The sequence below is a fragment of the Leptinotarsa decemlineata genome, unplaced genomic scaffold (assembly GCF_025532065.1).
Source record: "Leptinotarsa decemlineata unplaced genomic scaffold, Ldec_3_MD MMD2_tig00026314_RagTag_RagTag, whole genome shotgun sequence".
Classification (NCBI taxonomy): domain Eukaryota; kingdom Metazoa; phylum Arthropoda; class Insecta; order Coleoptera; family Chrysomelidae; genus Leptinotarsa; species Leptinotarsa decemlineata.
This window is the reverse complement of record NW_027412684.1, coordinates 878,650-903,913: the sequence shown is the minus strand read 5'-3', so window position 1 is coordinate 903,913 and position 25,264 is coordinate 878,650. Positions and strand designations below refer to the sequence as shown.

Here is a 25,264-nt window from a genome sequence, read left to right as displayed (position 1 = left end):
TGTGGATTAAAACGGTATCAAAATGATAATTTATTGCTGTACATCATTAAGGTAATAATCAACCTTAAGTATGAAAATAAACAAAAAGTTGGATGATTACATGAAAATTAAGGTTAGATTTTCAATTCATAATTGTATCACAAATAATTATAAACTAAAAAATACGCTATTGAAGAACATCGAGCTAAAACAATAACGATCGAAAAGTATTAGTATTATTGTGAAAAAAGCGACGGCCGCTTGATATACAAAAAATATTTCACAATAATACCTACTAGTATTTTCCGTTCGTTATAAGCTTATTATTAAACTATATTTATTTTTCATTTTTTAGTTTCGTATGCTAAAAAAGCGTGGTTTTTAGTCTTTCTAAACTATATTTATGTTATCTAAACTTTGGGATCAATTAGCCCTATATTGTTTACAAAAATGACCATTGATATTTTCCGATTCCGGAGAGGGAGCCTGAAAATCAGCTACCAACCTTAAGGCAGCAGGCGCGCAAAGGAGGGTTACAAATAAGGCAGTAGGCGCGCGTGTTAATAAAAAAATACTTTTTTCAAATGAAGAAATACATGTAAAGTGAATTCGAAGTATATCAAGGAGGTTACGTTCAGCGCCATCTGCCCGCGAATAGATCAAGCAATAATGTTGATAATTCTGTCAAATACAGATCTCGAGCTTGAGAGTTACAAGCAAACAAACAAACATACATATATACAGGTGAAGCTAATAATAAAAGCGTGTTAATAAAATAAAAACAGAGGCATCTTGGTAATCACCATCTTCATCACTTTCATTGTCATCATCATCTCTTGAAGTGTATGAAACATTTTTATAATCTTTTGGCAAAGATATTTATTAGGTAGTATATCATTTTGAACTTTTATCAATAATAATGTCGGCAACTAATGATGGTGATTGGTCTCCAACAAACCAGATAAATCATATTTATCGAAATGTTGGGTGTTTTAAATGAGCATTTCTCCAAAACTTTGTGACGTAACGAACTCGTAGTAAATGTTTTAATACAATTCAGCTTAACATGGTAGACTTGATGGGTTAAAATTGAAATTTTTTTTCTCAAAATAATCGTCTGATTTTTTAAACCGGCAAGTGCTTGAAAACAGATGAAACCGAACGTCATTGACGTTAAGTATTTGTATTGGTTTGTTAAATTTACTTCCATATATATAGCACATTCAGTAATGAACTGTGAACTGTTTCCTTAAATCACCGTTCACCGAGCCTGATGCTATAATTTTAGTGTCAATCATCATATGTGACAATCCACACTCATTGATAAACAGTCCAATCGCATTAAAAAATGAAATGAATGAAAAAATTAAATGAAATGAGCCAAGATGTATGAAGAGATTATCAAATTTTGGACTGCCTGTACTCTTCCAACATGCCCAGCCCAATCACTTTTAGATCGGTCTGGGCAGGGCCGTCGCCATTGGGGAGAGCCTCCCCCCTGCTTTTTTGACTTGGGAAAAAGTTGGGAAATTTTGGGCCGTGAAAAAAGAAAAAAATAATAGTAAAAAAAAAATTAAAAATTAAAATGAGAGAAAAGAAAGGGAGAGGTAATAAGAAAAGGGAAAGGACTAGGAGAAGGTTGGGATTTCCCACCATGCATAACTTGGAAATCCCATACTTTGAAATTCTGAGTTGTTTGAAAACTTCAAAAAAGTTTAATTTCTCCCAACTAAGAGAACAGTCCACGAATTTTGAAGTGACAATTTTTCAAAATTCCCAACTTTTCGCTGTTTTTTCGACTTGGAAAAGTTGGGAAATTTCGGGCCGTGAATTTAGAAAAAATAATAGTAGGAAACAATAAAAACAATATTATTTAAATGCTGTTTCTTTTCATTTGTATTTAATATTCCTATACATGGTGGATATGGTGGAAGACCAAGGATCTTGGTCCAAAGTAGAATAATTCCCATTATTATTTTTATAATTACCAAAAATTTTTTTTTGTGCATACCCTAACGGGCATAAGCCAATCTTTGGATAGCTAAGTAAGAAAATTAATATATTATAGTAGTAACGACTCCCTCGGCTTTCATTTTTTCGAAAGTTGGGAAATTTTGCTTGTGGGGTTGGGAAAATTTGGATTCCCCCCCCGGTATTTCTTTTCGCTAAGGTCCTGGGTCTGGGTGAAGATTTAACAATTGAAGTATTGTTAATAATTTTGCGTTTTAAGATACTTAAATAACATCATGTAAAAATTTCAGCCATTCTAAAATTTTTGAAAAAAAAATTCAATTCAAAATTAGCGTTTGGCACAGTTTAAACAAACATGAAAATATCTGGCAATAATAGACTCATGTGTCAATTGAAATAATAAGAAAAAAAGAAATCTTAAAATTAATTGAAACATTGATATTTTACCTGTACGGGTACGAAACGCGCTAAAGAACGCAACCACTTTAGCCAGCCAGATGGCCCGTATGACGTCCATACATTCAACTGTCTTTTTACTATAGTTGCTTTGTCAATAAGAGTAACTCTTTGAACAATGAAGCATTTTTAATACTACTATGTGATAAGCCAAGCTTCGATATCGACTGCCAAACAAGGTTTGTTTCCTACAACTAGTTGAAATCAGAACTCATAATAACGTTTCAATCTACCATATTTCCAAATAAATAAGGTAGGTAACTTCTTAAAATAATAGTATACTACCACTTTATTTGAATTTTTGCAAAATATTTTATCCGCTTGGCTCCATGGTAAAAGTAAAAGTTTGTATTCAATCAAAACTTTCCAAATAATTGGATAAACAGGGGTGGACCCTCATACCTGGTTTCAGAGCACCCAATTTCAATTCAGTCAACTACATTGTTTGTGAATATTTTAAGACCATATTTTACAAACGTTATCATAATTTCGTTCCAAGTACAGGGTATTCGTAAGTTAGTTATTGAAATCAGCGAATATTACTGGAGTTTAGTTCCAACAACAAACCGTTATTTTTAACACCTCGACACGTGTTTCAATCACCAAGTGATCATCTTCAAGGGAAAGATTGAACTAAATAAGTTACATAGGTAAACATAAATTAGGTTGCAACTCGGAAATTTATTGAGTATTAATTAGAAAAATAGCTTAATTTTTTATTATCAAGAAAATAAAATCGGTGCTGTAGGCCGTGGTCGAATGGAATCCTAAATACCGATCGTTTCGTCTGCTGCAGCGGCAGACATCAACATTAGTAATAAAACGGTATGGGGAAATACCGGAGACGCTGAAAGTAACTCCACTTTCTCTGGTATGTTCGAAAATGCAAATATATTTGTGTAGATGGATGCTGCACATAATTTATAAGTAGAGGATGTAGAGGATGCTGCACATAATTTATACGAGATCAAAAACTTATCGCGAGATTTACCTGTGCATAGAAATATGAATACAATATGTAACTTTGTGATGTACGGAACTTTCTATATGTATATACCCTGTATATTCTTATATATTACAAAATTCTAAGAAAAAATGTTTTTTATAAAGTTGATAAATCTCGCTTCTAGATTGTGCAATGCAATAAATCAATGGGTTTGATTCAAACTGAAGTCATTTTTCGCCTTTCTACAACTGTTGAATGAACGCTTGTCATTAAAAATGATTTTTCACTATTAATTTTCATTTACATAGCTTTCTCAAAATCACAATGACAGAAAAAATCACTTTCCGAAACGTTATTTAGAGTTGAAAATTTATAATTACGTCAATTTGCTGACTATTTATTATACAGGTTATATATTATGCTATCACTTTTTACTTTACTTATCATCATGTAGATTTTGGATTTATTCACTTTCAAATATCTAGAAAAATAATTTGACTCTCATTATAATTTTTATAAACAGCAGATATTTTTTTTATTTAATGATATAATACCCGAGATACTACTTCAGCATGTGATATCATCTGTGAAGCACTACGCATTATACACAGTGCATTCCATTTAAAACGAGCCATCCTAAATAACTTTTGATAGGTACAATGATTTGCAGGAGAAATAAAAAAACACGTCAACCATAGTATACAGGGGGACACCCTGTGTAACTGAGCTACCCTGAATAACTTCAGGAAAAATAAGAAAACACCTCAACAATAGTATACAGGGGGACATATTAACATTTGATCTAACTTTCCCTACCGCACCCCCAGAGCATGTCACCATTTTTTTAATGCATCAATTGTTTTGCACTATCAGATGTTCCATGATGAACATATTTCAATAAAGTAGAATACATTATGGTCTCAAGCTCATAGTTTGGAAGCTAAAAATTATTTGAGTTGAAAACGAGCCACCCTGGATGAACTTCTGTACAATCTGTTACCTAGGTGTTTTTGGGAAGTATACTTCAAAAAAGTCTCATTTTGCCTAGTTAAGTTTGAATTCGATATCCTCTTCATTTTGTATTTGTCTCATTCTACAATAACGATTACCTACCAGGTGAAGTTACAATTGGTGTTTCTATTTTTGTGAATTCTTGAGAATCAGTGGTTTATACACTTCGAGAACGAATTGAAATAGTGAGTTTGTACTATCGGAATGGAAATGGTGTGCTAGAGCTGCTGCCCGTATGTTCAATGATAATCAGCCAGGAAGAAATGTAGGAAACAAATACGTTTCGGAATTATTGAACAAATTTATGGCAACTGGATCTGTTAACAATAAAAAGTATAACCGTACAGGAATTGTCAACGATGAAGCTGTTTGTACTGCAGTTTTAGGGCACGTTGGACTAATAGAAAATTCGCAATCTCTAAGTTATCTCGAAAATCAGGAATCAGTCGTACAAATGTTTTCAGGATCTTTCATAAGTACAAATTTCATCCATTAGACTAGTTCATGAATTGAACGAAGATGATTTCGATAGACTATCGAGTTTTGTGAAAGTCTCACTGAATGAATCAACTTGCATCAGAATTTATTGTATAAAATTCATTTTTCGGATAAATGTACGTTTAGTTTGAATGGAGAGGTGAATCGGCAAAATTGTCGATATTGGAGTGATACGAATCCTCATTTATACCGTCAAGTTCATACCCAACGACCTCAAAAACAGAATGTTTGGGCAAGAATTTCAGGTGACCACATAATAGGACCTTTTTTTTATCGATGATAATTTGACTAGTGATAAATATTTGGGTATGTTGGAGAATCGAATAATACCGTGCATCAATAGGGCAATTGAGGAGAAATTTATTCAAAAACGAAATCGTTTTTCAGCAGGATGGTGCACCGCCTCATTATGCCGCTCCAGTGCGACAATTTTTGGATGCTCATTTTCCTGGTCGCTGGATTGGCAGAAGAGGTCCTACAGAATGACCACCAAGGTTTCAGGATCTCACTCCTGTAGATTTCTTTCTATGGGGTCATTTGAAGTCTAAAGTGTATGAGATAGAATCAACATTAGAAAATTTGAGAGAGAATGTCATGAAGCATTGCAGAGAAATAACTCCCGAGATTCTCAACCATGTGAGGGCGACAATGGAAGCTAGTTTGTACCATTGTATGGAAGTTGGTGGAAACGTTTTTGACCATTTACTATAGATCATTTTTTTCTTCTCATTGCCACTCATGTGGCAAGGGGTAAGATAACAAGGTGTTTTTCACCTGAACTTTGGGCATATAGTGCACCTCTTCGGAATATCATTGTATATGTATATATACATACATATCTTCGTTAATAATTGAAGCATTATGACGTATGGCGCACGTTTCTAATTCCAATTCAACATCCGCTATCCTTTTACTTAATGTGCTGCATGTCACGATCTAACTATTATTAATGAAGATACATCTTAGTGTCTTTATGACAATCTTTTTTTTATCAATAAATTCAAACGTAAAAGAAAGTTGAATTTATTGATAAAGAAAAACAAAGATTGCTGCGTGTCATGAAGGCACTAAAATGTATCCTCGTTAATAATAGGATCGTGACATACAAGCACATCAAGTAAAGGATAGGGGATGTTGAATTGGAATTAGAAATAACGAAGATTCTTGCGTGCCAAAAAGCACCAAATCGCTTCTTCATTATTAATAGTTTGATCCTGACTTATGATTTATCAAATGGAAGGGGAGAAGATGCTGATTGGAGAAAAGAAAGATTGTTGCGTGCCAAAAAGGCACAAAATCTTCTCTACTTTATTGTCGGACCGTGACGTATTCCATATGACAAGTCGAATAAGAGTAAGAAATGTTGCATTGAAAGAAGAAATAACAAAAAAGAAACATGGTATCAATGGAAGCAATCGTGACGTGGAATGTCACAGGCGGGATGGAAGTGTTGAATCAAATAAAAATAAAAGATGGCAGTGTATCAAAAGACATCAGTATCAATAAAGGATATCGCGACGTGTTAGATGTAGGGTTAGGGAATATTGAATCGGGGAAAATTCGTAGGGTGCTGACATTATCGGTATTAATAAATGGGATCGTGACGTATGCAGCACAGGGACAGAAAAGTAAAGACGATAGCATGCTAAAAAGGCGCCATCGGTATTAATAGTCAGATCGTGACGTGGAATAGTTTAGGTGTTAACAAACTTAAGTTATCATTTATCATTTTTGGAGCGAAAAGGTCTGTGTGACCTATTCTTTTTATAAGTGGTGCAATAGACTGATTGAAAACTCGTTTCAAACGACTTCTTTTACAGATCACCTCCAAAAATAGTATAGCAGAAGAGAAACCGCAAGAAGAAAATAATGAAGAAAATTCGAAATTTAAGTGTTGATCTATCGATTGACAAATTAATTTCTGTTTTTCATAGTGGGAAATAACTTGTGAACAATTTTCCAAATCGAAAACGTTGCACAGGTGCCTGATCGTTTTACTTCAGCTTTCTGCGTGGCATTAGCTGAGTTAGTTGTTTTTCTGTCGGGTATTTGCCACACATACCAAAAAGTCGTAGGTATACACGAGAAGCAAGGGGTAAAGTGTTTTTTCACCTGAACCTGCTATATTAACCTCTCCGGAATAACAATCATTATCCCAAATCAACTGCAGAAAGAGTTCACGACTAGCTGGAATTTACTTATTTGGTCGTGATACTCACACGGTTCAGTCAGTTCTGAAGAGACCATGCCCGGTACTGATGATGTGGCAAGTACCTATTCCGAAACCGGTCTATTGGTTGTTCATATCGACCAAATAAAATTAATTTCTGCTTTACGGTTCTACTTCACCTTTTTGCATGGCATTAGCTGGGTTAGTTGTTGTTTTTCCGCCGGGTATCTGCCACATGTATCTACAAAGTCATATGTCTACATGAGAGGCGAGGGGTAAGGTGTTTTCTCATCTAAACCTGAAGCATGACATATGCACCTTTCCGAAATATAAATTACTAATCATATGTAATCATGTGTATATATCTCGGTAATGAGTGAAGGTAGTATATGGAAGGTCTTGAGTAACGTGATTTGTAGTCAATACACTTACTCTCTTATTACAATTCGTCAGCTTTCGCCTCTGGATAGACACTATTTCAGGACGTTAAAACGAATTACAATAGAAAAGAAATTGAAAAAATGGACACTGATAAGAAAGAGCTTCGTGTTTATGCTTCTTTCTAAATGAAAAATTTATATTTTATCAAATTTGATCTTTGATCTCAGAGTATGTTGCGTCACTGCACATGAGTATTTATCCACTTCTTGGGAACAAATTCGAGAATATTATCTGCTAAAATAAGCTCCCATAGAAGTGATGTAAGACTGAATAAAAATTTTCAGCGTGCTGAAGAAATCTTATTATCAAGACAAGAGCATGTGTGCCAAAAATAGATGTTGTTCATAAGAAAAAACCCATTTCAACATACTATCACTTCAAGGGGTTATGGACCATTGTCTAATATATCTACAGTTCATTGTGAGCTCAACTAGGTCGAAGGTCTGATTTTGCTCGAGTAGGTAGTATCTCAACTACAGTTTCATACTTTTGGGAATATTAAATCAAAGATGAATGAACCAAATTATTTATTGAAAAACTCCCCCAAAACTGATAACCTTTGTAGAAAAGACTGTCCTTTGCACGACAACAACATATAATTGTTTTCCCAAGATGCGTTCCTGGGATATTTATTTTCAGTTCGAAATCTTTCCAGCATCTCTTGAGGGTCAAACTTCTTTCCCTCCTTCCTAATTATCTGGCTCAATATTTTCGGAAATGAAATTTCGTCGGCCTCATCAAGAAACGTGATATTATCTTGATAGTCTTCATTTGCTACACTAATTTTCTGGCTGACACTGTCGTTATCTTCCAGTTTGACGTAAGTACTTGTGGATTCCGTTACTATAGTTATTTTTTCGTCTTCAAACTCCTCAGAAGTATCAATATCATTTTGCTGTCCATAAGACACTTGATTTTTTCTATCTCTCACTGTTTCACCTCTGAACAAAGACTTCTTTTTTTCCAATTCCTTGAGATCTAATAAGTTCTTGTTTGATATACTGTGACAACAATGTAAAGCACTCGGATCTACAGGATGAGCTTCTGTATTGAAAATATAACCTCCAGCCTCTATGACACACTCTCCATTTGGGGTGTTGATTACTGTCCCATATTGTCCCTGATTGTGAATGAAATTGTCAGTGTCAAATAGAAGATATAAATACTTTGTTGTTTCTGACAGGAAGAAAGATTCCATTCTGTCTTCTTTTCTGTGGTCACGAACATCTTTAATCTAGAATATAATTATATTATTAGATATGATGAATGATTAAATGATAAATGAAACATATTTCAGCAAAAACCAGATAAAGTGACATCCATTGGAATATGGATTGTTTATAACGGAAAAGTTTAAGTTCCCTATTCATCACTTATATAATGATGTAGCCTGAACACTGGATTAAGTGACATATCATTCATATTGACAAATCATCATTGCGATTATTGGGCAATTACAACCATATATGATCACTATGTAGAATATATATATATATATATATATATATATATATATATATATATATATATATAGATAAGTACTCTTTGATCATTCCCATATTGATTTCAATTTAAGAGCCACCGGTATACAGCTGTTTCAGCCTATTGGGCATCGTCAGTACCGGGCAGGCGGTCCTCGATTGAAGACAAAATAAGAAAAAACCAAGAAAGTACTTGATAAAAATAGCTGCGTAAACGCAAGCGAAACATAAGTGGAACCACCTATTGGTGTGACACCCAAGTCAACTTGCCAAGTTTTTATGTCAGTTGACTTGGGTGTCACACCAATAGGTGGTTCCACTTATGTTTCGCTTGCGTTTACGCAGCTATTTTTATCAAGTACTTTCTTGGTTTTTTCTCATTTTGTCTTCAATCGAGGACCGCCTGCCCGGTACTGACGATGCCCAATAGGCTGAAACAGCTGTATACCGGTGGCTCTTAAATTGAAATCAATATGGGAATGAATATATATATATATATATATATATATATATATATATATATATATATATATATATATATATATATATATATATATATATATATTATATATTGAACGTTCCTCTGTTGGAAAGTAAGAGAACTGAGTTTTATCAAAGAAATAGCGGACAACAACGGTTACAAGGTGGATATTATTAACTCTATTTTTTTCAAAACATTACGAAGACAAGCCAATTACCAGATCTACCCCACTTCAAGAAACGATAATAAGCGTCACAGGCCCTTAATATAATTTGGTAAACCCACCAATAACATCGCTAGTTTTTTGGGAAAGAAAGACAGAACGAATAATACTCCAGGCAAATTCATTAAAAACAATAAAGAAAAAATTTCAGTGTCGGATAGAACAGGATTTTGTTGTATAAAAGTTGACTTGTAGGTCTTGACCGAAATATTATATTGAACCTTTTTCCAAAGAATGAAAAAAAATTGGGTTGGTTTCTTGAAAGTGACGACCAATTCCACATTTGCGAACCATCAGAGGGAAATAAGTTCTACCACGACTATGACATTTGGATAAGAAAGGTTTCAAACTCAATCTTTTGGAATGCTTGAGAATTGATACGATTCCAGAATCTTGAAAACTCACTGATTGACCGAAGTCAATTCTTCCCCTCTATTAAATCTGTTTCCTGATGTGAAAAATGGCAACTAATTTATTACAAGTAAATGTAATGAGTTGGTGAAATTTTTGTATAATGTATATAACGTTTAATCAGTTCATACCTAACTCTTATAAAATTATTAGTCTTACATAAGTAAAAGAGCACATAATTCCAATTATTATATTATATAAGGCATTGCTTAAGTAGTATTCAGTATGGAAACGCCTGAGAAAGCTATTGCATAGTGAAACACGTGTTGTGATTTTGAAAACTGTTCAGTGAAAATCACAAAATACAGGCTGATTCACGGTGGATGGCACATTAGACGTTTCTGGTGAACCAGACAACGGATCACTTTGAAAATTCAATGGAGGGCATATTCGGACATTCTCTAGCCAACTAAAATATTTTCGACAATGCGGTGTTGCCGCATTAGAAAGCAGTAGCAACTTTGATTTTTCAAATGGAACACTCTGTATATAATATTATTTTTGGAATCTCCAACAATTGCCCGACAACTTTTCTTGATATTTCCCTATACCTATCTGTTACCGTTTTCGAAATAAAAATTAATTTCAATTTTTTTCTTCGAAAATCATGACTTCTAAAAATGCCGATATCTTTTAGTTAAGAAGTACTGTGATATCGAAATTTGGTTTGGAGTTAGGTGATACTTGGACACTTCCCACACGTCAGCCTAATCTCCGTTACTTCAATACAGGGTGGTAAAAAAATACAGTATTTTCGTTTGCTTGAAAAAGTTGCTGAAATTTGATTATTTTAAATGGAACACCCTGTATATTATTGAAAATTCGGAAAGCTGCTGAAATTTGCTTTCTTTCTATGTATATCATACCTATACCTAACTAGTCAAGTTTCGGACTTATGAACATTTATTTGTGAAAATGTCCCTTCAGAATGGTATTTCCATTCGGTATTTGGTAAGCAGGCCATGATTACTATTTGACAGTAGCGTTGTGACATTCTCCTAATAATATCGACATTTTCGTCACTTCAGAAGTTGCAAATACCTTCAAAACGATGGAACAAAACTATTCAAACGAAGTTCTTATGAATTTGTTTATTATTTTTGGACAGTGTGACAAAATTATCAGCAGAACATGTAGAAAGTTCAATGAAATGTATCCGAATCTACCGCCAGTGAACCTCAAGAAATTTATACGAATTCAGAACAATTTCAATGCATTTCACTGGCGGTAGATTCGAATACATTTCATTGAACTTTCTACATGTTCTGCTGATAATTTTGTCACACTGTCCAAAAATAATAAACAAATTCATAAGAACTTCGTTTGAATAGTTTTGTTCCATCGTTTTGAAGGTATTTGCAACTTCTGAAGTGACGAAAATGTCGATATTATTAGGAGAATGTCACAACGCTACTGTCAAATAGTAATCATGGCCTGCTTACCAAATACCGAATGGAAATACCATTCTGAAGGGACATTTTCACAAATAAATGTTCATAAGTCCGAAACTTGACTAGTTAGGTATAGGTATGATATACATAGAAAGAAAGCAAATTTCAGCAGCTTTCCGAATTTTCAATAATATACAGGGTGTTCCATTTAAAATAATCAAATTTCAGCAACTTTTTCAAGCAAACGAAAATACTGTATTTTTTTACCACCCTGTATTGAAGTAACGGAGATTAGGCTGACGTGTGGGAAGTGTCCAAGTATCACCTAACTCCAAACCAAATTTCGATATCATAGTACTTCTTAACTAAAAGATATCGGCATTTTTAGAAGTCATGATTTTCGAAGAAAAAAATTGAAATTAATTTTTATTTCGAAAACGGTAACAGATAGGTATAGGGAAATATCAAGAAAAGTTGTCGGGCAATTGTTGGAGATTCCAAAAATAATATTATATACAGAGTGTTCCATTTGAAAAATCAAAGTTGCTACTGCTTTCTAATAGAAGCGGCAACACCGCATTGTCGAAAATATTTTAGTTGGCTAGAGAATGTCCGAATATGCCCGCCATTAAATTTTCAAAGTGATCAGTTGTCTGGTTCACCAGAAACGTCTAATGTGCCATCCACCGTGAATCAGCCTGTATAGTGTTACTAGAATACGTTATGGGTTTTCATAAAGTATCGGCCAATTCTATCACATAACTAACATGGAATTATATCATTCATATAGTTCTCGAAGTTTCATATTGAAAATATTTGTCTTCAATGCCTCATCAACACCTCTTCGAACTTTTGAAGATTAAATATACTCATTTTGCGTACAGATAATGACTGTATGTCACCAGCAGAGACAAATCTGTTCATGGCATGACAATAGTATTTAAAGAAACATTCATACAGTTATTCAATTTGACCACATTCATAGAAATTTCATTTGAATTGAATGGATTTCTTTTATATATGTTTTCTAATGTAGAAATCGGTTGATATGCGAACTCACTATTGTATAGTGAAATACATGTTACGGTTTTGTGATCTGTTTAGTGAAAATCTCGGTAGGGGTAATGCAAATGAAAAATTCATGTTTTTTTTCAAACTATCAAATACTTTTGCCTTTCCTTTAAAATATGTGAAAGTAAAACAGGCATCATATGAAAGAAACTGAAATATCTTTTTTCACTAATCTTGTAATTGACAACTTTTAAATATAGAATTGATTTTGCAGGAGCTGTTGTAATGTATACAGTTGACATTTTTTTTTAATGGTGATTGGTAAAAATGTCACATCCACGGTGAATATAGCTCAGTGATATATTAAAAACAGAATTTTGGTTTCCAACATTGAATTGGTCTGCAAGATATGAAATCAACCTTTTTGAGATACATTTACGCCCCAAATGGTTATGATCACTGTGTACTTATAAACATATTTTTATTATTTGTTTCTTGGAAATTACGATTTTGAATCTCAAAATTTCGACTTTAATCTAAAATTTTCGACTTTAATCTCAAAATTTCGACTTTAATCCCAAAAATTCGACTTTAATCCCGAAATTTAGACTTTAATCTCGAAATTTCGACTTTAATCTCGAAATTTCAACTTTGATCTCGAAATTTCGACTTTAATCTAAAAGTTTTGACTTTAATCTCAAAATTTCGACTTTAATCTCAAAAATTCGACTTTAATCCCGAAATTTAGACTTTAATCTCGAAATTACGACTTTAATCTCAAAATTTCGAAATTACGACTTCAAACTCGAAGTCTCGACTTTAAACTCGAAATTTTGAGATTAAAGTCAAAATTTCGAGTTTTAAGTTGAAATTTCGAGATTAAAAGTTGAAATTTCGAGATTAAAAGTCGCAATTTCCAAGAAACAAATTATAAAAATTATTTTTCATTAATAGCAACATTTCTAGGACTTTATACAAACAATGTGGAAATGAACATCATTGTGTAGTTAGAATATTCTCATTTAGTTTTCGGTTTTACTAGTAGAAAGGTACCACGTCAACAATTTCTAAAATGGTCAATTATCGTCCATTGGAAGAAAAAATTGAAGCGAGACCGAAAGGATTTTCAATGAACGTTTTTCGAATCGTCCTATCTGTAGAAAATATTTGAGGTAACTTGTATCCAAATTCACAACTACCTGTAGTGTACATAACAAAAAAAGCCCCCAGGTTATCTGTCCATTCCGGATGAACAGCAAGTGCAAATAATTGGTGAGTAAATCCTGAATAGTCTACTTATTCCGTCGCGAATGTTTGTGAGGTGTCTTCTTCTACTGTGTGGAGACTTTTGAAGAGGAATGAATAGTACACCAATTAACTGAAGACGACCCTGATCGAAGAACAGAATTCTGCGAAATCATGATGGAAACCATTGCAAGGCATCCTACCTATCTATACAATATTTGTTTTAGTGACGAATGTACATTTTTTTAAATGGCAATGTTTACAGGCGAAATTGCCGTTATTGGAGTGACACCAACCCTCACGTTTTTCGGGAAACACATACCCAATATCGAGACAAAATTAACTTTGGGCAGGAATATTGGGAAACCATATTATAGGAGCTCTATTCATTGATCAAAATTTAACAGGGCAACTGTGTTTGAGTATGCTGGAAACTACTGTTGACCCTCTCATCACTGAAATCGTCGAAGTGAATCCTAATGAATTCGATATGGATATTGTATTCCAACAAGATGAAGCACCACCACATTACTCCAGACAAGTAAGAAACTATTTGGATACTATTTTTCCCGGTCGTTGGATTGCCCGTCGAGGTCCTACAGAATGGCCAGCCCGCTCGCCAGATTTGACACCTTTGGACTTTTTTTAATGGGGCTATTTGAAGCAAAAGGTGTACGAAACTGAATCTGTTTCAATACTGGATATACGGCAAAGAATAATAAACATTTGTAGAGATATTGGACAAAATGATATTGGAGATATTGGACAAAATGTTCGGCGTGAAATATCGGCTAGGCTGTTCATATGTCAAGAAGTTCAAGGCAACCAATTCAAACATCTTCTGAACTGACCTCAAGCTTATTACCTCATATTATGTAGTTAAATGTCAATGTGTACAGGCAATTATTAAAATTTTCGCCATTTTGTAGTAGTTGAAGATATTGACATTATATTCTAGGTTTGTGAAGCATTTGTCAGGAGCTTCAAAAAGATGTCTCACAAGACCCCCCCTTTTCATTTAGTTTTTTTCACAGATAGCGCCAAGTCGCCACCTTGAAAGTTTCATCTGTCAATTGCACCTAAAAATCAAGTATTCATGAATTAATTTCATTATCTCAAATTTCAATTTTTTGAGCTGACCCGTTCAAAAAATAGAAGGCTGGGAAGCATTAAAGAAAAGCACTGTATATACCAGCCCTTGACCTTGATCAACAATCGAACAAAAATAATGAATTTATCCCACAAGAAATTTATTATATTATAAATACACAAATTCATAGACTGGCCAGATTTGAATCAAGTTCCACTCCTAGAAAAATCTAATTGATGAAGCCTACTTACTCTATTAAAGAGTTTATGAATGATTTAATATTATGATAAAATACTGTCCGATTGTATGAAATAATAATAAAAGTTTCGAAATATAGTTTTGAAAATTTGAATTTGGTTTCAAAAAAGATAGATATATAAGGGCTAACATGATTTATTTTCAGTTTATTATAATTGCTTGAAAATATCCTTATTCCTTATGGGACAAAACTGCAGTAACATTAGTTACAAATAAAAGTGGTGAGAAAACATATAAATGTTTATTTCTCATTTTTCATAGGAAACTTTGCAGTTTTCAGGTAAGGACAAAATGCATGGGTGAATATTAAATAGTTTCAAATAATTATCTCTTTAAAATAGCAGTTCTGTTTAGAAACAAAAATCAATAGTGAATAAATATACCTTACCGTTGCATATCCACAAACAAAAACAAAAATCGATTGTGAATAAATATACCTTACCGTTGCATATCCACAGGGTGTTTTGGCACTGTGTTGTATGCTTCTCAGAATGTCTTCACCAGCTTGCAGGAGAAAAGGATCGCCTGTAGATCTGTACAAATACATTATGGATTCAATAAGCTCCGGCCTCAGGGGATAACTCTCTCTATTGCTACCGGCTTCAGTTTGTGGAATGTAGTAGAACTCTGGAGTGAACCCATATTGTTGCCACACCTGGTGATAGTTGTGTAGGGTACGCATTGCAGTTGATGTGTCTCCTGTAATTTATAACGTTATCACTCATTTAGCTCTTTGAAGATATGATCAATGATGTTTTTCAAGATTCGAGAGTGAATACTGAGGCTTCTTTAATTTTATTTGGTCAATCGGGCTGTAATTTTATTTGGTCAATCTGGTTTTACCGTTATTGCAATTTTAAAAAAAATTAACCCTTAAGAAAAAATCTAACTTTGTGAAAACCTTCAAAACTTGTTTTCTTCATTATGGTCTAATACAACAGACAGTACTGTTTAGTTTTACCAGAGGTCTCGTCACACTGACAGGCTGAACCACAAATATTTAAGGGCTGTTAAGTCCAACAATGTATTTGTGTTAGTTTGAAAGTGGTTGACAATATTTCACGGTGAATTTTATCAGTTCAGACTTTCATTGTATAATATGATTTGAAATCCCTGAAAGAACAAATAAAATAAAAAATAAAAATGAATAGCTAAAAATGAAAATTATATAAGGCAATAAATACAATAAAATAAAATAAGTAAAAAATTAAAAATTGAACATTTAAAAAAGAAATTAAAATTGAAAATAATTTCAAGCCAAGTTACTTCACGACGTTTCGATTGTTAGTATTCGGGTGACGAATGTGGATACTAACACTGTGGATAGTAGCACTTTATGATTAGCAGCGACTGCACATGTTTATATGTATATTTAGTATCAGCATTGCACCAGTGCGGAGCCGGGGCTGGTCGTTAGTATACTATTATACTGAATAACCACAAATTCCTGAGAAAATGTGAAAAAGACTCATAGAGGTGGCAGTGAGAGTAGTTAAAATAAACCCAAGTATGTGCTACACTCTACGATATTTCTCGAAGAAAACTCAGGTAACTATAAATAATCTCAAAATACAGGGAAACACACAAAAAAGTGAGAACTGATTAGAAAAGAACTTTATTTCATGCACTCTTTGAAGTCAAAAATCACAAATCTAACATCGGATATCTGTTTCAATTCAATAATGAATGTTTCTATTACAAACTGAACGGAAAAAGGTTATTTTCCTGTAATACAACATTCGTATGAAAGTAGTTGTTTCAAAAAGTATTTTTCCATTGAGGTAATTCAATATTTCTGTAAAAGTAGCAGTTTCAAAAGATTTTTTTTAGTGTTAAAGAAACTTCTGTGTATGATCCACATATCTTTATGAAGTGTTTTTATTGTAGTTATTTTCTTTTCTTATTTCAGGTTCCATTCGACCACAGACACCCATCCCTGATTTTGTTGTCTTTGATTGACTGTTTCATGTTTCCTAAATTTTTCATGGCTACATTGACTTACTATTATACAATTCTATCCAAAAGGTAAAAAAATTATTAATACATATAAAAAAAAATATCTAAATTACAAGTTACTAGATGAATATTTTTTTTGGAGACAATTTCAATGACATCTGAGTTCCAATCTAGAGACTTAAATCTGACATGATATATGGTATGCTCATCAGAATAAGACTATGAAGCTAGATCAGGATATTGAGTTGCCCTGCTGAAACTTTATCTACCAGTTATTTACAATTATTTTCAGATGGAGTACCTGTACTTCTTCGAAATATTTATACAGACAAGTAAATTAGATTGGATATTTACCTATTAAACTCAAAACTCCAGGCCAATATGACTCCAATGACTGAAAAACCGGCAAAGTAATTTGACCCTTGGTCATTGAAACCCACATGTACCAATCGTCTTTCTTCATGTATTTGTCAATAGACTTTCTAGCTTCGTGGAACATTTCCATCAGTTCAGGCCTTTGAAGTAAGATGGAACCTTTCACCAAGTACTCGAAAAAAGAATCAACTCCCGATCCAATACCAGCATCTTGAGCGGTCCATCTACCTGAATCTATATCAATGTGATTTCCAAATAGCCCAAGCTGAGATTTGTGGTTGAAAAGAGAATAAATTGCGTTCATTGCAACCTGAAAATAAGAAGTTATGATTTTACATTTTATAAGTATCAAGAAAGGGAGTCAAGCTGGTGACGCTTTGTCATTTTTATTTATCACTGTAGTTTTTATAAAACACTTTTTATTATATTTCACATTATACAACAATATATTTTATTATATTATTATATTTTCATATAACACTAACGAATTTGAATAATAATTGGCTTTCAGAAAATAGTTCTCAATTTCTAATGTTATCTTATACTTTTTTGAGAATTCAAAACAATAACCACAAAGACACTGACAATCATGGGATCATTCTGCAATTGCAAGAAAAATTGCATATACAGCTACCGGACTGAGTCATGGCTGGTGGAGAAATCATATCTGCGTAAAGTTTGGGTCGGTTTATGACAAAGAAAGTATTAGGAAACATGGAATAAAAACTTTTGTTTGCAATTTTATGTTTACGGCTCGAATAATCTAACAGACTGATAACAGATTTTTACACATCTACTGCGCATCTTGAGGGAGGGGCTTTTCACCGGCCATGACTCAGTCCGGCAGCTGTACATGGAAGAAATTACTCTCGACTAATGAAAACTTGAAGTTGCAACTAAGATTACAAACTGTGCATTACTATATATTTTCAATTTTACTGCAATGATCAGAGAAATGAACTTTGAAGCAATTTGATTATGCATATAGATTTGGTTTTTGAGGATATCATGGATTGTCAAAATGAAAATAAGGAATAACGAGCAGGTTGAGAAGTAACTTACCTACAGCATACATACACTCAAGTATTCGGAAAACTGAAGAGAAAAATCTTTGAAAGTAGTAGAAACTCTTGAATCTGTATTATTTGAAAATTGTTTCAATTGCCTATCAGAGGCTCATTACAGACAACCTTAGAAATCTTTAGACTTGTGAAGCTGAGTAAAGGTGTGGGAATTACCTTATCATGTGCGATAAAAACTGACATTTGACACACTCACACAGATCATTTTATACATGCCACTTATAAAGTCAGTCCCGAGATCAAACTAGATTTTTTTTATTCTTCAAAAACAGGAAGTGTTTGAATCTATACCCAACTCAGCAGTAGTTACACAAGTGAGACTAACTAGCTACTGATCTTGAAACATCAATTTCTCCCAATGTTCTCTCACAGTAGTATCTGGTGAATGCCTGCTTAAACTATGAACACTGAATTATAATATTCGACAGACATTAATGCATACCTACAGCATACATACACTCAAGTATTCGAAAAACTGAAGAGAAAAATCTTTGAAAGTAGTAGAAACTCTTGAATCTGTATTATTTGAAAATTGTTTCAATTGCCTATCAGAGGCTCCTTACAGACAACCTTAGAAATCTTTAGACTTGTGAAGCTGAGTAAAGGTGTGGGAATTACCTTATCATGTGCGATAAAAACTGACATTTGACACACTCACACAGATCATTTTATACATGCCACTTATAAAGTCAGTCCCGAGCTCAAACTAGATTTTTTTTATTCTTTAAAAACAGGAAGTGTTTGAATCTATACCCAACTCAGCAGTAGTTACACAAGTGGGACTAACTAGCTACTGATCTTGAAACATCAATTTCTCCCAATGTTCTCTCACAGTAGTATCTGGTGAATGCCTGCTTAAACTATGAACACTGAATTATAATATTCGACAGACATTAATGCAAACCGGTATGTAGGTGATCACTCAATTGATTTCAGCATGGTCCTGCTGCTGGATGAATGAGAGGCATCTGCAAGACTATCGACAAAGGGCCATCCTTGGGAAGGACCAGCTAGTCTCTGTGCTACTCCTGGGAGGGTCCAGGTTGTATGAAGTGAGATGGGGGATTCCATTTACCTCACAATATAAGATACCTCTTCTGCAGCTCTAAAACTTTTTTCAGAACTTTCGGTGCTCAAATTCTTCTTTCCCTGGTCCAAGCGGGACAACAGGGACTTCAAAAGTGAACTCTAAGCTCCAAAGTTACTTTTCTTGGTGAAAGAAGTTAATCCTGCTCAGTCTACTTCCTTCAGGAGGTTCATTTCCGCCCCACACTGGGCGCTATGTCACCTAGACAGCACTCGAGACGGTTCTCTTTCGGAGCGTCCTTCAGAGGAAGTACCCGGCTGGGCGTGTAGTTGATGCGGACCTTCGGTTCCAAGGCTGTAAAAGTGCTGACAAGCTCTTGTATTTGTTAAAAAAAATAGTTGAGCATCTGTGAGCAAACTTGGATACATTTATGTCAAGTTGCGGTTTGAGCCGGTAAAGTAGTTGTTTAGCAGCAGGCACTTACCTGATTCCACTTTGAAGGAACGTTGGGAAAGATGATTATTTCGAGGTTTCAAAACTGAATATTTATTTTCTTATAACTAGCTATTGACTGAATCAAAGCAATCTCCATAGACTTGGGACGAATATCTGATAGGAAAGTTTCCACTTTGAAAGCAAATTTCTCAGGTTACCTTAGATTATCAACATTATACTTGAATTTTACATCTACTAAAATTATGTGGAATGGGACATCAAAACATGTTACCTCTTCATACAACGGATCTCCTGTGAGTCTGCTCAATGTACCGAATTCAACTATGAAAGTACCAACACCAGCTGTACATGTAACTGTAGTTTCACCTCTAGGAACGCCACTATGAAGATTAACAGTCCCATAAGGCATACCAGTTTTGCTGTCGAAGGCAACTATTAATCTCTTTGCAACATCTTCTGCTAATCTTAAGAGCGGTCCATTACAGGGCCAACCAGGCTCTAGTTTTGCACCAGCTCTGAAAATGTGAAAAGATTTTAGCTTAGGACCGTAGTCTTTACTGTAGAATTCTTCTAACTTAATCACTACTTTATTGCACCAAAAACGCAAAAAACTCTTCGAAACATATATGTAACCTATTGATTTGGGCTTCATCAGGGGATGAAAACTCATTTTCAATCTGTTCTTAGGCTTTGGATTTTTAAAATTTTTTTTATATTGGTACACTCGTCTCGAACGTATGTTCACAGTTTCAGCTGTTCGGCATGTTTAGTTTGTTGGTGAGAGGCATTAAAGTGTTCGGCGATTTTCTGCTATTGAAAAAAATGGATCCAAGAATTTGCACAAAATTTTGTGTAAAAAATGGAATTGAGTGCTCAAAAACCCTAAAAATGTAGCATATGGTGATTGTACTCTAAGTCAGAAAAATGTTTAAAAGTGGTACAAACTTTAAAAGGTCGAGAATTTGTGAATGACGACGCTCGCCCTGGACTCCCCAGCACTTCAATAACCGATGAAAATGTTGAGAAAGTGAAGAAAATTGTTATGGAGAATCGTAGAATCACTATTAGAGAAGTTCCTGAGGATGTTGTCATGTAGTTTTTTCGTAAATTTTGGGCATCAAGCGTGTGGTAGCGAAGGTAATTCCAAAATTGTCGATAATGGAGGCAATTTTGCGAGGCATCGCGTCCAAAAATTACCTGCTACGATTCGATCATGAGCGCTGTGATTTGTTACCAAGAAGTGGGGATACTCAGACTACTGCTTTTAGCTATACTGTGCCACAACTACAGCCTATGCCAACGTATAAATAAACAAGCACTGACAAGGATTATTTCAGTTTCAAGTTCAGCTACCAAGTAAACCACATAAATAATATGGCAAGGGTGATCATGCCAAAACGTAGTGATAATGTCAAAGATGAACGAATATACACTGCTGAAATTTGACCAAAAAAACAGTCACATGAGCATCGCTAAGGTATTGTTGAATGACATCAACGGCGATTCAGATTTGTCTAAAAGGGACATAAATGGTGACGAATTGTGGGTTTATGGTTATGACATCGAAACCAAAGTCCAATTGTCCCAATGGAAGAGCACAGAAGAACAAAGACAACAAAAGCACTCTGAGTACCTTGGTGTAGTGAATCAGGAGTTCTTGCCATATGATCGTATGGTCAATAGAGAGTATTATCTTGAAGTTATGCGCCACTTACGAGAAGCAATACGAAGAAAACGTCCGATACTGTGGAAAAACAATTCATGGTTTTTGCATCATGATAATGCACCTAGCCATTCTCATTGCTTTTTAATGTCTCGAAGATTGAAAAGACCCATAAAAGAACGGCGTTTTGTAACGATTGAGGGAACAAAAACTGAATTGCTAAGAGAGGGCTCAAATGCCAAAAAGTGCATACCAGAACTTCTTCGAGGATTGGAAAAGACGCTAGCACAAGTGAATTATACTGAGGGGGACTACTTTGAAGGGAACAAAATAGAAATTCATGGATAAATAAATATTTTTTGAGAAAAATTAAAATTCACCTTTGTTTTTAACAGACAACATGTATAAATAGTGGTAGCACTTTATCTGAATAGCTCAACATAACAGAATCATTGAAATTTCATAAGTGGACTGTACGAAGTGTAAACATTTTTTTTTGGCGTGTGTATGATGTATTTATTAAGTATCTCAGTACTTGTCATGATACTGTTCTAAAATAAAAAAAACCCAATTTAGGTAAATATCTGTAAGATTCCAAGAATAATGTGAATATTTTTGAAATTTGACAGAATGACATCTATAACTATGAAGTTTCAAATGATGGACTGTATTATTTCAATCAATTTATAACAATGACAATAGAAATTCACAATTATCTAACTAGATATTATACTAATTTTTATGTTGCATACACCAACAAATTATGTTTAAAAAATGAAATCTATACTCCACCATGATTTGCTGAATTATAATAATTTTCCTATTGGAATTAAACAATGTAAATAACTGTTAAAATTTACATCTGAAATCTGAGTTCTTGAAATTTATATTATGAATATTAACATTAATGATTATTTTATATGTATAAGTAGTTTTGTGAGTCTAAATGTTATATTTTGGGATAACATATATTTCTTATTGTTGTGATTGGTTACAGAGTCCAATTGGTCTGCAGGGGCCCGTGTGGTGGGTGGCTCTTCACAAGCATGGGTTACGGGTAAACGAAATATTATCAGATGATAGTTGACAATGAAAATATGTTTTTTCAACATATTTTTATTTTTGAAGATATATATTATTATTCACATTAAGCTTCCATTACTTATTTAATTTTTTAACAGGACCAACTTCACAACACCACCATAACTATGAAAATCAATAAGTTACAAAAACATGCACTGAATAGCATATTGAAGGAAATGAATGATGGAATACGATGCAGGGGGCGTGAAGAGTGTACAAAAATTATTTTTGTCCTTTCGAATTTCTATAGCCTCCCTATATAGTCTTGGGTAGTAGCTCTGAACACAGTGTTCAGGTCAATGAGAACCATGAGTCGGTTATGGATCCCAGAGAGGTATACCAATCCCTTGTGACTGTGGAATGATCTACATTGATACTACAAAGAGAAGTATGCTTTTTGAACAGAAAAACATAGCGACAAACCAACAATAGTAGAACATGCACTCAAGAAAAGTACGTAAAGTCTGGCTGTTTGCATTCAAATTTCACTCACAAAAAGAGGTAATTCTAACCAACCAATAGAAAGAAACCTCATCGACCAAAAATAGAATGAACCTGGAGACCCAAACCTTGAATATAGAATCTGCTGTGAGGACAAGCACTTCATTCGTTGCTTCGCCTTTAATATCTACCGCAGTCGCAGACGAAACGTCAAGTATGAAAGCCTACAGACCACAGCCAATAAACTCGAAAAATAGCTTTGACATCAGGTATCCAATGTTTTCACCTTTTTATACATGTTGTTGACCATTTTATATTATGCTATTAAAAATTGTTAACCCTATTTGTGAATAATTTTTAACTTCCCATTAATAATATTTTAAATTTTCAAAAACTGGAATATCCATAACAGACATATGTGGGTTCTTGTGTACTCCTTGAATAACTCATGAACAAATTGACCAATTAACATAGGACTTGCAGTATTCGAAAGGTATTCACAAAACTAATTTTTTTAATTTAAAAAAAATCATAAAACTAATTTTGTGAATGAAAAAAAATTGTATATCTTTCAAACAGCCCAACTGGTCATCAAAACCTCAGTCCAAAATTTCCAGTGTTTTTTTTTTAACTGATTTTTCCAAAATCAGTCAATTCATTTAGATTTTGACAACAAAGTGCCTTCTCAAAATATCAGCATCAAACCAGTTTAGTAAACGGCTGGGTGAATATTGTTTTTAAAAAATATAAAGAAAGCGCTATTATTCTTTTTGAGATGCTCAGAGACGAAAAAAAGTCATATCCTTGAGCTCAAAGAGTTCAGAAATATCTGTGTGTGCTGTCAGCTCGAAAAAAGCAGGAAGTTTTATAGATGGCCTAAGGAACAAACATTTTTCAAATTTTTCTGTTTCATTTCTCTGTAGGTATGTATGAACCATTTTACTAGTGAGTGGTCAGCAAGGGGGTAGGTGAGGTCAATGGCCTGTGCAGACTATCTACAGGCTTCCTAACGCCGCCTCCACTATATGGGGAGTTCAATACTGAATGTTTTTATGTTTATTTAGAAGTTTCGTATCATGTACAGGGAATAATGAAATATTTGTATCTGAGTGCACTGTCTAGAGAACTGCACAGTAAATTGTTTGTTTTTTTACACTGAACAAAATGATAATTTTTATATATTCTTACCTATGTGATAGCAAATGTGCACTTAGTAGACCTCCTATGATTCTGATGTTTGTTTCAAAAACAGATACATTAATATTGGCATCAAAGTCAGTTTTTGTTGAAAGAATATCCACGACCCTTTGGAATTCTGAATGATTACCCATTATCGCCAGGGTGTCTAGGGCATCAATCAAAGTCAGCGAATAACTAGAAATATATTTTTTCTTGAGGATACAAATGAGAAAAAATTCAGTTCTAACCTTCCATAAGTATCCATTCCATCACAGCTCAATGGTCTAAGTTCATCATAAGGATAGGCATATTTTAAATAACTATCATAGGCATGATAAAACATTTCCCGGACTTCTTCTCTAAAAAATATATGAGAATGCTGACGGAGTCTTACGAATATAAGCAAAACATTTCTTTCAGGAATTGTTACCTCAATTTATTCAAATCGTCCTTCGTGTAAGTCCTTATTGCGGCAGATATTTCAAATAAAATTATTAATAAGAACAGTATTTGATTCCATTTTGAAATTAACATTTTTATCTATTTCAATACGTTTCAAAATCCACATAATTATAAAGGTTATGTTTTTTGTTATGACATTTATTTTTTATATAAATGGCAGTGATGCCAAGGTTTCAACTGGGTTCTAGAGACCACTATCATCTCGCATGAGCACTGTTTTAATGATGCCTATGAATAATTTTAGGTACAGCTTGAGGTTCACCTAAAAAAGGATTGTATAATAGAGCCCACCTTAGACAAGGTGACAGTAAACCCGTGATCCTTCAATTTATATATATATATATATATATATATATATATATATATATATATATATATATATATATATATATATATATATATATATATATATATATATATATATGCCGGTCGAACAAGTGCCGAAGTTTAACTTCGGCACTTGTTTGTGCTTTAAAT

The 25,264-nt window shown here is 33.8% G+C and overlaps 1 protein-coding gene across 1 annotated transcript; it reads right to left on the bottom strand.

The window, feature by feature from the left end:
- Positions 1 to 7,984: 7,984 nt before the first annotated feature.
- Edem1 (ER degradation-enhancing alpha-mannosidase-like protein 2) lies at positions 7,985 to 24,927 on the bottom strand. Its single transcript, XM_074181537.1, has 7 exons — positions 24,756 to 24,927; positions 24,574 to 24,684; positions 24,335 to 24,520; positions 20,231 to 20,474; positions 17,374 to 17,704; positions 15,506 to 15,762; positions 7,985 to 8,706 (listed from the first exon to the last, which is right to left on the bottom strand). The coding sequence occupies exons 1-7, from the start codon at positions 24,857 to 24,859 to the stop codon at positions 7,996 to 7,998; spliced, it is 1,944 nt and encodes a 647-aa protein (XP_074037638.1). The 5' UTR covers positions 24,860 to 24,927; the 3' UTR covers positions 7,985 to 7,995.
- Positions 24,928 to 25,264: the final 337 nt, after the last annotated feature.